This window comes from Callorhinus ursinus, unplaced genomic scaffold (genome assembly GCF_003265705.2).
Source record: "Callorhinus ursinus isolate GAN/ISIS: 27379988/994484 unplaced genomic scaffold, GSC_fseal_2.0 scaffold2, whole genome shotgun sequence".
NCBI classification, from domain to species: Eukaryota; Metazoa; Chordata; class Mammalia; order Carnivora; family Otariidae; genus Callorhinus; species Callorhinus ursinus.
This window is the reverse complement of record NW_027397064.1, coordinates 19,380,170-19,392,242: the sequence shown is the minus strand read 5'-3', so window position 1 is coordinate 19,392,242 and position 12,073 is coordinate 19,380,170. Positions and strand designations below refer to the sequence as shown.

The 12,073-nt window shown below is 46.7% G+C and overlaps 1 protein-coding gene across 5 annotated transcripts in view; it reads left to right on the top strand.

Moving 5' to 3' along the window:
- Positions 1–9,212, top strand: part of SMARCAL1 (SNF2 related chromatin remodeling annealing helicase 1) — a 57,032-nt gene extending 47,820 nt beyond the window's left edge. For all 5 annotated transcript variants that reach the window (XM_025891904.2, XM_025891907.2, XM_025891898.2 and 2 more), the window contains 4 exons: positions 1,687–1,869; positions 4,370–4,470; positions 5,416–5,512; positions 7,985–9,212. In XM_025891904.2, coding sequence (XP_025747689.1) covers positions 1,687–1,869; positions 4,370–4,470; positions 5,416–5,512; positions 7,985–8,224 — 621 coding nt within the window. In that variant the 3' untranslated portion in view covers positions 8,225–9,212. The remainder of the gene's footprint in view (positions 1–1,686; positions 1,870–4,369; positions 4,471–5,415; positions 5,513–7,984) is intronic.
- The last annotated feature ends 2,861 nt before the right edge of the window (positions 9,213–12,073 follow it).

The following is a 12,073-nucleotide window of genomic DNA, read 5'->3' as shown; positions in this document are numbered from 1 at the left end:
AGAACAGTGTTGATAGGCTTCTGCCTCCAGATATTAAAATCTGTTATAAAACTCAGCCGTGCCGGTCGGAGAACCGGTGGTCAGATGGGTGGAATAGAATGGATAGCCCCCTTCGGTATTAATAACTCCTTAGTTGAATGGCCCTTTAGTATAGAAAGACAATGTATAATCAAGGAGTCATCAAAAATTAGGCTTAATTTATTCAACAAATAAAGTTTGGGTAATTGACTAAGTAATTGGGTGGAATACTTAAATGAAACTCAGCTTCACTGTTTATTAAATTTCAGACAAATCAAAGCTCATTAAAACCATAAAGCATTAGAAGAAACTATAGATGAATGTATAGCTGATCACTGGGTAGGGAATGACTTTCTAAACATAAAAACAATGAGGGGCGCCTTGGTGGCTCAGACGGTTAAGTGTCTGCCTTCGGCTCAGGTCATGATCCCAGGGTCCTGGGATTGAGCCCCACGTGCGGTGTCTCTGCTGAGCAGGGAGCCTGCTTCTCCCTCTCCCTGTGCCTAATACTCCCCCTGCTTGTGCGCTCTCTCTTTCTCTCTCTCTCTCTCTGTCAAATAAGTAAAATCTTTAAGAAAAAATAGATTGATAATAGTCCTGATAATTGTATTTCCTTTGTAATGTTTGTCTTTATCATTAGAAAAAAAAATGGATAAATGCCTCCTAAAAGAAAATAAAACTCAACTGGACATGCAAGGAGCATGTGGCCCAGCAGCCGACTCCTGGGCATTCATCTCAGATTAGTGAAAACTTGTGTTTACATGGAAACTTATATACAGATGTTCATGGCAGCTTGATTTGTAGTAGCCCCAAACTGGAGCCGGCCCACATATCCGTCCAGAGGTGAAGGGCCACACTGTGGTACGGCCACACCACAGAATACTACTCAGCAGTAAGAAAGGAAGGAGCTACCACCGCATGCAGCACCCTGGTTAGATCTCCAGGGAATGATGCCGAGTGAAAAAAAGCCCGTCCCAAAAGGTTGCCCACCATATGACTCCATTGATACAACATTCCTGCAGTGAAAGGCACCTGGGAATGGGGCAGGGAGCAGGAGGGAGGTGGGTGTGGTTGCAAAAGGGCCATAGAAGGATCCTTGTGGTGTTAGAACTGTTCAGTGTCTCTTTTTTTCTTTGTTTTCTTTTTTTTTTTTAAGTAAGCTCTATGCCCACATGGGGCTTGAACTCACAACCCTGAGATCAGGAGTCTCATGTTCTACCCACTGAGCCAGCCAGGTGCCCCATAACTGTTCCGTGTCTTGACTGTGAAGGCAGATACATGAAAAGCCACAGGAGTGATACCATTGTGTAGGATACACACATACGAGTTTAAGTAAAACAGGACATCTGAGTAAGATGAGTACATCGCATCAAAGTCAATATCCTGGTGATGATATGCTATAACAAAATATTACCCCTGGGAGAAAGTGGGCCAGATGTGCAAGAAATCCCTGTATATTTGCTTAAACTAAAGGGAACCTACAATTCTCTCAACACAAATGTCAGTTTGAAATGAAAAGACAGGCAGCTCCGAAAGCAGTGTCAAGTGAAGACTCGATGCACTGGCGGGTCTAAGCCAGCATGGCAGCATGGCTGTGTCCTTGGGGCCACGGCCGCCGAGCCCCGGGCCCCCATGCAGCCCGCCTCGCCTCCCCCCTTGTCCCCGCAGCACGTGCCGCACATCCGCATTGACGGCTCCACCTCGTCGGCCGACCGAGAGGACCTGTGCCAGCAGTTCCATCTGTTCGAGAAGCACGCCGTGGCCGTGCTGTCCATCACCGCTGCCAACATGGGCCTCACCTTCTCCTCGGCTGACCTGGTGGTGTTTGCCGAGCTGTTCTGGAATCCAGGGGTAAGGGACACAGGAGACAGGAGTGAGGGTCAGTCTGGGCAGACAGGGTTGCCGGGAGCTGTCCCCAGCACCAGTTTTTGTTTTTGTTTTTTAAATTTTATTTTATTATGTTAGTCACCATACAATACATCATTAGTTTTTGATGTGGTGTTCCACGATTCATTGTTTGTGCATAACACCCAGTGCTCCATGCAGAACGTGCCCTCTTTAATACCCATCACCAGGCTAACCCATCCCCCACCCCCCTCCCCTCTAGAACCCTCAGTTTGTTTCTCAGAGTCCATCATCTCTCATGGTCCGTCTCCCCCTCCAGTTTCCCCCCCTTCATTCTTCCCCTCCTGCTGTCTTCTTTTTTTTTTCTTAACATATATTGCGTTATTTGTTTCGGAGGTACAGATCTGTGATTCAACAGTCTTGCACAATTCACAGCGCTCACCATAGCACATACCCTCCCCAATGTCTATCACCCAGCCACCCCATCCCTCCCACCCCCCCACCACTCCAGCAACCCTCAGTTTGTTCCCTGACATCAAGAATTCCTCATACCAGTGAGGTCATACGATACATGTTTTTATCTGATTGACTTATTTCACTGCTTGACTTATTTCACTTGGCATAATCGCCTCGAGTCCCATCCATGTTGATGTAAAAGTTGGGTATTCATCCTTTCTGATGGCTGAGTAATATTCCATTGTATATATGGACCACATCTTCTTTATCCATTTGTCTGTTGAAGAGCATCTCAGCTCCTTTCCACAGTTTGGCTATTGTGGACATTGTTGCTATGAACGTTGGGGTGCATATGGCCCTTCTTTTCACTACATCTGTGTCTTTGGGGTAAATACCCAGGAGTGCAATTGCTGCGTCATAGGGTAGCTCTATTTTTTTTTTTTTTTAGCAAAATCGGGATGACCATCAGCATTACTTTTATTGCAAATCAGTTAACAAAAAAAGATGAAAAAAAATACAGCATTTTCATCACCTACAGTTTTGCACGTAGATAACTTTTTTAAAAAGTTTCCTTTTTCTGTAAACTACACTCTATTTTTACAAAACACAGTAAGAATCAATATCTTAGGGCATGTCTGGTCGTGCCCACTAGGGATGGCACAACACTGCCCCCTGCAAGGCCGGGGAGGAGGGTAGCTCTATTTTTAATTTTTTGAGGAACCTCCACCCTGTTTTCCAAAGTGGCTGCACCAACTTGCATTCCCACCAACAGTGCAAGAGGGTTCCCCTTTCTCCACGACCTCTCCAACATTTGTTGTTTCTTGCCCTGTCAATTTTTGCCATTCTAACTGGTATAAAGTGGTATCTCATTGTGGCTGGTATCCAAGATCTATAAAGAACCTCTCAAACTCAACACCCAAAAAATAAATAAGTCAAAAAATGGGCAGAAGACATGAACAGACACTTCTCTGAAGAAGACATACAAATGGCTCACAGACACATGAAAAAATGTTCATCATCATTAGCCATCAGGGAAATTCAAATTAAAACCACATTGAGATACCACCTAGCACCCGTTTTGTCTTCCATCCATTTCTGTTAGGCCTTAAGAAACATGTTTGTACTTCCCCCGTGTCAGTCTTCAAAGAAGTGAAGGCTCGCACATCCGTCGGCTAGTTATTAGACCTCAGCAGTCTCCTAAGTAGGAGGATTATCGACTCCATCTCACCGAAGGGAGTGTTGAAGTGTGGGAAGGCCAGGAGGAATCTCAGGAGTCCTCCCTCTGTGAGGAGATGGGGGCACAGATAGCTCAAGGGCCCAGCTGTCCCCGGAGGGGAGTGTGTGGCCCCAGCAGCCGTGGCCCAGGCCTCTGGCCTTCCAGTCTGTGCCCCTAGTATTGACCATCGCTGCGAGCTCTTTACCGATGCGGCCACAACAGGCTACCGTTGTGGGTGCCCCACTGGCCTCCTCTCGTGAGCAGAGAGCTGTGACAGTAGATATGTATCATTGGGCACTGGTTCGTGGTGGGTGGACTTCGAGGCTGAAGGCATAGATAATAGGAACAATGCTCTTGGGCTCTGTTATTTATTACAGGGCTTACCACCATATTAAAGAATCACCCGGCCCCTGATCATATATGGCCTCTCCCTCAGTGGCGATATGTTTATTTAGAAGCTCACAGTTTCTCTCCCGGTGAGAAGAATGGCGGCGTGCCGGGCTTCCTTTGTCTGCCCTTAGCACAGCCTCCTAGCAGAGTCGGTGCGTGCTGTTTGTTCCTCCTGGCACCTAGTGCTGTGCCCACAACTGGCCGGCTGCAGAGTCTAGCTCCACCAGAACTTTGGTTTGGTTTGGTTTGGTTTGGTTCTCTCTTGTGTTAGATGGCAGCTCGCTTGAAGGTAGAGGCTGCAGAGCCTGCAGACTTGGGTCATGGAGTGAATTCCTTTGAGGAGAGAGGGTGTGGTGGGCTCAGGGGCAGGGGGCTGCATGCTGTGGTGGACGGAGCCCCCCTCAGGCCTCGGCCTGCATACATCCTGATCCCCGGACCTCACAGGTGCTGCTCCAGGCTGAGGACCGGGTGCACCGAATTGGACAGTCGAGCTCCGTGAGCATCCACTACCTCGTGGCAAGAGGCACAGCTGACGACTACCTCTGGTATGGCTGGCCATGGGGTTTGAGTGAGGGTTGATGCCAGTGATGTAGTTCCTTCGCTCCCTAACCACTTCTGCTCTTGCTGATGTCTTCAGGGACCTATGCAGAAGACCCAGGTGTCATGCCCTCCCACTTCCAGCATGAGCATGCTGGGCCTCCTTCACAGCATTCACTCACAGCTTGCTGGGTGCATGAGGACTAAGGGGATGTGGCCTGAGACAAGGGAGGGGGGAGCTGATCGTGAGGAAGTGTAGGTGTAGGTTTGCTCATAAGACACTCTGTCCCGGCTGTGCGGGCACTGCTGAGACACAGTGATGTCCCCCTCTGCCCCTTTATGGCATGTATTGGTACAGTAAGGCCTCCGTACAGTACTGCTGCTGACCTGTGGGAGAAAGTGGGTTCACTGTAGGCCATGTAGTGCTTCCTTAGCAGAGCTGGGGTAAAATGTTCAACCCTGGGTTCATGTCTGGTGAACATGAACAAAAAAAATCTCCAAATGCTCCTTCTCAATCCCATTTACCCTTTCCTGATACTAAGTTTCTTGATTATCTCAGTTTCCACTACTCGTCTCTGTTCCCAGCTTTATGATTAAGGGGTCTTACCTTTGACATGTGCGTCGGTTATCCCTCCTCCTGCATCTTTGGATTTGTGGGTTTGGTCACTGGGCAGCTCATCACAGCACCAGGTTCAGAATTTTGTCGTAATGAGACATTTATTTCCTCTATATCTTCCAGTAGAAAGGATTTTGAACCTGATTAACTCGAACCCTAAATTGGTTTGCAGCTGAGAGGAGGCAAATATTTGAGGTTGGGCGTTGGCGCCTTGAGAGCTGCAAAGAAGTGAAACAGCATACTTTAGTCACATAAAAACAAGGAGGGTGATCTCCTTTTAATCAGCTCAGTGGTTCTGCTCAGCTTGTATTCACCGCAGCTCATTTCTTCCTAACAGGCCCCTAATTCAAGAGAAGATTAAAGTTCTGGGTGAGGCCGGACTTTCTCAGACCAATTTTTCAGAAATGACAGAAGCTACTAATTACTTCTACAAGGTAACACCAGCAAATGTCTCCTTGCTACCGGGGCGGGGGTAGGCATTAAGTTGCTCAGCCCTTGGGTCCTGAGAGAGGTGTGGATCACTCCTGCGGATTTCACCCAGCCTCATGCAGAAATGTGGCTTTACCGTAGCTCATCTGGAAACCAAAGTGTCTTTTCCTTATGGAACTGCCCAGAATCAGAGTCTGAGTGAGGTCAGCAAAAATCTTTGAGTGACAAGAAGACTAGAAAGTCTGAGGGTTTGATCTTTCATTTACATTGAGGTAGCAACTAAATGCTTCCTTCCAAATGTAATTATTGAGATAAATAAGACTCAGAAGTCATATTTTTATTTTTCTTTAAGTTCTTATTTAAGTAACCTGTACACCCAATGTGGGGCTTGAACTCATGACCCCCACATCAAAAGTTGCATGCTCCTCCAGCTGAGCCAGCACCCCCAGAAATCATATTTTTTAATGTAGAGTATAAATTATCCTCATAGATGTAAACAGTTAATAAGCTAATTTTGAAACAACCTTATTTTTAAGCTTTTCAAAGAACTCTAATTCAGTTGAATGGTAAATATTTTCACAGAGCCTTGGTTATCATATGCCCTCTGAAAAGAAGGAACCTTAATTTTAAAGGATTCTCAACCTTCTCAAACTCAACAATGAGTTCATTTAGAACTCATTTATTTATACTGCCTTTACGCTCACCCTGAATTAGTTAAGAATTTCTGCCTAAAGTATAGGATAATATAAATGCCGTTTATCAATACTTATTTTGATTAATAATTATCTCTTTTTTTTTATTAAAATGGGGCTGAAAATTTCATCAACTACTAGAAAAAGAAAATGTTGCCTCTAAGAGGAGATTAAAGCAAAAGCAGTTACGTCTCGCTAAGACGGCCTGCTTTCCCAGAGGTGAAGTGAAATATTGATCAGATCTTGGACCTTGCTTCCATTAGTCAGGCATGCTCTGAGTTAGAGCATAGTATTGCCACGACCATAATCAAATGCAGGTTAACAGTTATTTTACCTGGAACAGGCTGCCTTTTGGGGCGGCATTCCTTAACCTTGCAGGTGTTCAGACAGAGGCTGATGAGGGTATTTCTAGAGGAGGATGTGTGGATCACGTGAGGCTGACCTTACTGACCCTTTAATATCACTACTCCTGGTTGAGAAGGCTGGGATCCTGAAAGGCCAGGGAATGTCGGGTGCAAACACATTAGGCAATCTGGAGTTCCCACATGACTGCTCCCATGGTCAGTTTTCAGGGGCCTCCCATCACCAATGCGGAGGGCTTCTGTTAAGGAGCAGTGAGGAAATAAGAGACCAGCTGGGTTGAGAACTGATCATAAAGGGGCTGAAAAGCCAGGGAAGCTACTTCAGTACTGATGAGGTAGACACAATTGGGGGAGCCCCAGGACATGATGAGAAAATCCTGTTAAAGAACAACGGGGGGCAGAAATCGGCCCAGCAGAGACCTGCCAGGGATTGAAACCAGGAGAAGCCTGTGGTGGGAAGCACAGGTGCACCACTGCAGATCTGTGCAGGTATGGAGTGCTGTGGCCTGGGTGAGAGTGTGCTGGTGGAACTTCGCGGGGGAAACAGCCCAGAGAGGCAAACTTACTGCCAGTCTGTGTGAGATAGGCAGTCAGGACGCCCTGGTGATCGCAAGCCAGGGAGACCGGAAGAGTGTTGGTAGGCTTTTTGGAGAGAGTTGCTGGTTTGAGGATGTAGGGTTGAGAGGAGAGATGGCTTGGGTTTTTAAACAGCGTTAGTTTAACGGAACCAGATGTCAGTGGAGATGTTGAAAGCACACCGGGATTGAAAGACGCTCAGGGTTGGGAATTCACACTTGGGAGAGATCAGCAAAGGGGTGCTAGCGAGCCCATTGTGTGCTATGGTTGTAACTGCTGGGCATGATTTTAACACTGCGCCAGGGCTATCAATGCACAGAGGCAGCTGGTGGGCCTTTTGATCCTTCGCAGATTTGATAGTGAGAAACAAGTATGGGAATCTACTTCTCCGTATGTCAAGTATGGGTATGTTTGTATCAACCACTCCGAAAATTAGGTGTAAGCAGTGGCTGAGTACACGGGTTTGGCAGTTGAATTGCAACTTAACTAAGCCCTCGGTGGAGAAGGGCTTTGCAGGAAGTGAGAGCTTAGGAGCTATTTGAATACCAATTTGGAAAGCTAGAAGGAAGAAGACATTTCCAACATAAGTTATAGTTTGAGAGCATGTTCTTTATGGCTCTCACACCATTTCTAACTTCCCTTCCCCTTTTCCTTTACTCCACAAGCAGCAGAAAAGAAACAGTGTCAGGCAGTAAGGCGCCCTGGTCTACAGTGGCCGTCATGCGGCACCTGATGCCGTAAAATGTGCAGCCCCCACCTCCGTGCCTCCTCCCCAGCCTCAGTGGCCCAAGGAGAGTCGGTGCTGGAGCCTGCCTTCTAACTTTTTTGTTTTCTCTCTCTGATAAAGGACCCAAAGCAGCAGAAGATCTATGACCTCTTCCAGAAGTCCTTTGAGGAGGATGGAAGTGACATGGAGCTCCTGGAGGCAGCGGAATCCTTTGACCCCGGAAGTGCTTCTGGCGCACCTGGAAGTGATTCCCAGGACCTGGAAGACACAGTGGACGAAATAACGTTGATGGGCAGCCCCGTGAAGAAAAGGAGATACGAATTTTTTGATAATTTTGACAGCTTTACCTTTCCCCTATAAGCGGGGCAAAAAAAAAAAAGCATTTAAAAATCATGGAAATAAAATAAGCTGTTTTGTTTTTAAAGCTTGCGCTCCTCTTGACGTTACAGCAGTGCTGGCGTCTGTCTCTGGCCCAGCGAGTTAGCAGGCCTCCGCACAGCATTTCCTTTCTGGCCTTTCTGTGCGGGTCACCTGGGGTCTTAACCTTAGCTTTTCTGGCTGAGAAATAGAGACAGCAGATTGTAGTAGTGATAATTCATGTTGTTTAAGTAACGAGGTGCTTCCTATGCAACCCCTGAAATCTGGGTTTTTAAAATGTATTGATTCAACAAGTATTTATAGAGCACCTGATAATGTGCCAGGCAGTGTTCTAGGTGCTGGCAGTAATTCAACAAAAGCGAGAAAGCCGGTACCTTTGTAGAAGTTACATCACAGGAGAGATAATAGTTATATATCCTACGAAGAAAAGTAAAACTAAGGAGGTAAGGGTTTAGAGAAGGAAGTGATAAGCTTTTTCTGTCAATAGTCAGACAATAAATATATTTGGCTTTATGGGCCAGGTTGTCTCTGTTGGAATGACTCAACTCTGCTGCTATAGGACAAAAACTACCCTGGGTAATCCAGAAACAAATGATTATGGCTCTTTTCCAATAAAACTCTGTTATGGACACTGAAATTTGAATTTATACAATTTTCATGGTCACGAATTTTTCTTTTGATTTTTTTTCAATCATTAAAAAATGTAAAAACTGTGCTTAGTCCACGGGCCATACAAAGCCCAAAGCAGGCAGTGGGCAGGATTTGGCCCACAAAGCATAATTTGTTAACTCCTAGTTTAGAGCTGCCCCATCCAACAGAAATATAACATAAGCCACAGATGTGAATTTAATTTTCTAAAAGAGTGTTTTAAAAAAATAAAGACGGATCAAATTAGTAATATTGTCTTTAACTCTATCTTCAAAATGTCAGCTCAACATACAATCACTATTAAAAACTTACTGAAACACTTTCTACTATTACATTCTTTTTTTCATGCTATATACCCAGTGTGTGTTTGATGCTAACAGCACCTCCCAGAGTGGACTAGCCAATGTCAAGTGCTTGTTTCAAGTGCACTTGTGGCTGGTGGCTCCTGTGTTGGCCAACACAGGTTTAGAGAGTGGTGAGGGGTGTGGGGTATCGTGTGGCAGGATTAGAGGTGATGTCACCGAAGAGAAAGTGGCCAGGTGACGTGGAGCCCCTAGGTCGTGTAAAGAATCAGATTTAATTTTGAACATGAAGCCACCTGACTGGTTTTGAACAGGGATATGAGGCAATCTGATTATATTTTTAAAAGATTCCTCCAGGGGTCCCTGGATGGCTCAGTTGGTTAAGCGGATGACTCTTTTTTTTTTTTTTTAAGATTTTATTTATTTATTTGAGAGAATGAGAGAGCCCATGAGAGGGGGGAGGGTCAGAGGGAGAAGCAGACTCCCTGCTGAGCAGGGAGCCCAATGCAGTACTCGATCCTGGAACTCCAGGATCATGACCTGAGCCAAAGGCAGTCGCTTAACCAACTGAGCCACCCAGGCGCCCAAGCGGCTGACTCTTGATCTCGGCTCAGGTCATGATCTCAGGGTCGTGAGATCAAGCCTGTCGTCGGGCCCACACTGGGCATGGAGTCTGCTTGAGATTCTCCCTCTCCCTCTGCCCCTCCTACCACTCACGCTCTCTCTCTAAAATTAAAAAAAAAAAAATCTTTAAAAAATAAGTTAATTAAAAAATGAAAGATCCCTCCAATTTGTGTGTAGAAAATAGATTGGGAAGGATGGTCAGGGGAGCAGTTTTGAGAGGAGGCTAGTGAGCTATTGCAGCTGACCACGGGGCGACGCTGAGGTGTGGCCCAGCTGAGCGGCAGTGTGAAGGAGGTAAGAAGTGCTTGGATTGGGTATGTTGTGATTGTAGAGCTGAACGAATTTGAGATGCATTGACCGAGAGGCATTTGAGAAGGACAAGTCAATATTTAGACCTAGGATCTGGCCTGAGCAAAGCTGTAGTGCCCTTGACTCAGATTAAAGAAAAAGAAAGATGAAGTGTGGGTAGTGTGGGCAAAACCAAGGTTTTGGTTATGGACTTGTTGAGTTTGAGACGGAGACACCCCACCCAACTCCCCCTTGAAGGAGGGAAGCTTCCTGCCTAGCTTCAGGGAGCTCACCTAGCATATAGCCTCCACCTGGCCACAACTTCCAGTTGGTCTCAGTCCATGGAAAGCCACTTTGTCCGAGGTTACACCCTTCCTGGAGCAGCCTGCGTCAGTGACTGAACAAGGGGGCCACAAAGGCCAGGCCACTTAGGCCTCATGTGGGACACCCCTGCCTGCCGGGCGGGTGGTATTCACTGCAGAGCTGCCCACTTCCCGCGGGGCCATCTGAGGCTCTAGTTCACCTCCCTCTGCCTGCCCTGCTTCCTTTCCTTCCTTCACAGACATTGATCTCTAATAAACACCTTGTACCACACACTCCGTGTGGTTCTGGGAAACCCAACCTGTGGCATGATCCAAGTGCTAGGTTATGTAGGCTGTAGGATTTGGGTCTCCGGCAGGAGAAGGTCACACCTAGAGCTGTGACTTCTGCCCTCACCAGATATAAATGGTATTTATAGTCATGGGGCTGGATGAGATTGAGCAGGTAAGGTGGCTTTGGGGAAAAAAAGCAGCTCTAACTAACTCCAGAGCACGCCAACAGTTAGGGTTGGGAAGAGAAAAAGGAGACCAAACAGCAAAGAAAAAGAGGAAGAAAACCAAAATGGGTGTCCGGGAGGGGGATATTTAAAAAGTGTTTCAAAAAGGAAGGAGTTGGCTGCTTTAGTTGGTATTGTCGAAAGACAGTGGACCAGGTTAAGTAAAGGTTTAGAGTTAGTCCAATTATCTTGGCAGCAGTGCAAGATGTCTAAGTTGCTCCAGCACGACTGTGTGTGCATTTGTTTGTTAGACTTGGATGGTTTTCACTCTCGTACTGTTTACTAGGTGCCAGGCACCGGGCCAGACACTTCACATGTATTGACGCGGTGAGCCCCACCTTAGAAGAAGGTAGTTCGATTTTCATTGTGTAGATGCAGAAACCGAGCCAAGACAGTCTTCAGCTAGGAAGTGGCAGAGCAGGACTTAGAGCTAGGCCACCCCCTCTAGAGCCGCCCACTCTAGGGTAGGTGCACACGTCTTACACCTGCTGGTGTAAGGGGGTGTTTTGGCGGGTCTATGAGCAGCTGATTGCGCGGCTGCCTTCCCAAGGGGCTCAGCCTCCCTGCAGGCTCCCAGCTAACTGTTCTAACTAGAACAAGACCCTGGAATGCACCATTTTCTTGTGCCTTTCAGCCCCCTTTCCAGGGCTTCTAGACAGCTCCAACAGAGAGAGAGAGATCTTTGAGAGCCACCCAACCCCCTTCACTGCTGCTCAGGGGTGGTCAGACATACTGACATGTCAGTACAATCCGATCCAGACTGCAGGGCCATGTCCTGTGGGAGGCTTTGGCCTTGGGAAATAACTGGCTAACTTTCTGCCTTCCTCAGTCAAACCTGGCATTTAGTTACTGAGCTTCCTATTAATCACTGTACTGATCTACTGCTATGAGCTTCTCTGTAGGGTCAGAGCTCTTCAGGAAATCCAGCCCAAACACCTACATCTGAGGGGCATGAGTTGCTTCTCCTGTCTTTCTGCAAAGGACTGTGGAGATTAACAGCTGAGCCTGCATCCTGCCGGTGTATCCTACCATGTTGTGGTGCCAGATCTCCATAGATAATTAGGCCTTTGGTTTCCTCTGTCACCTCCTGAAATGAGAATGACCCAGTGTTACCAAAAAAAAAAAAAAAAAAAATCCAGAGTCAAAGGCCTG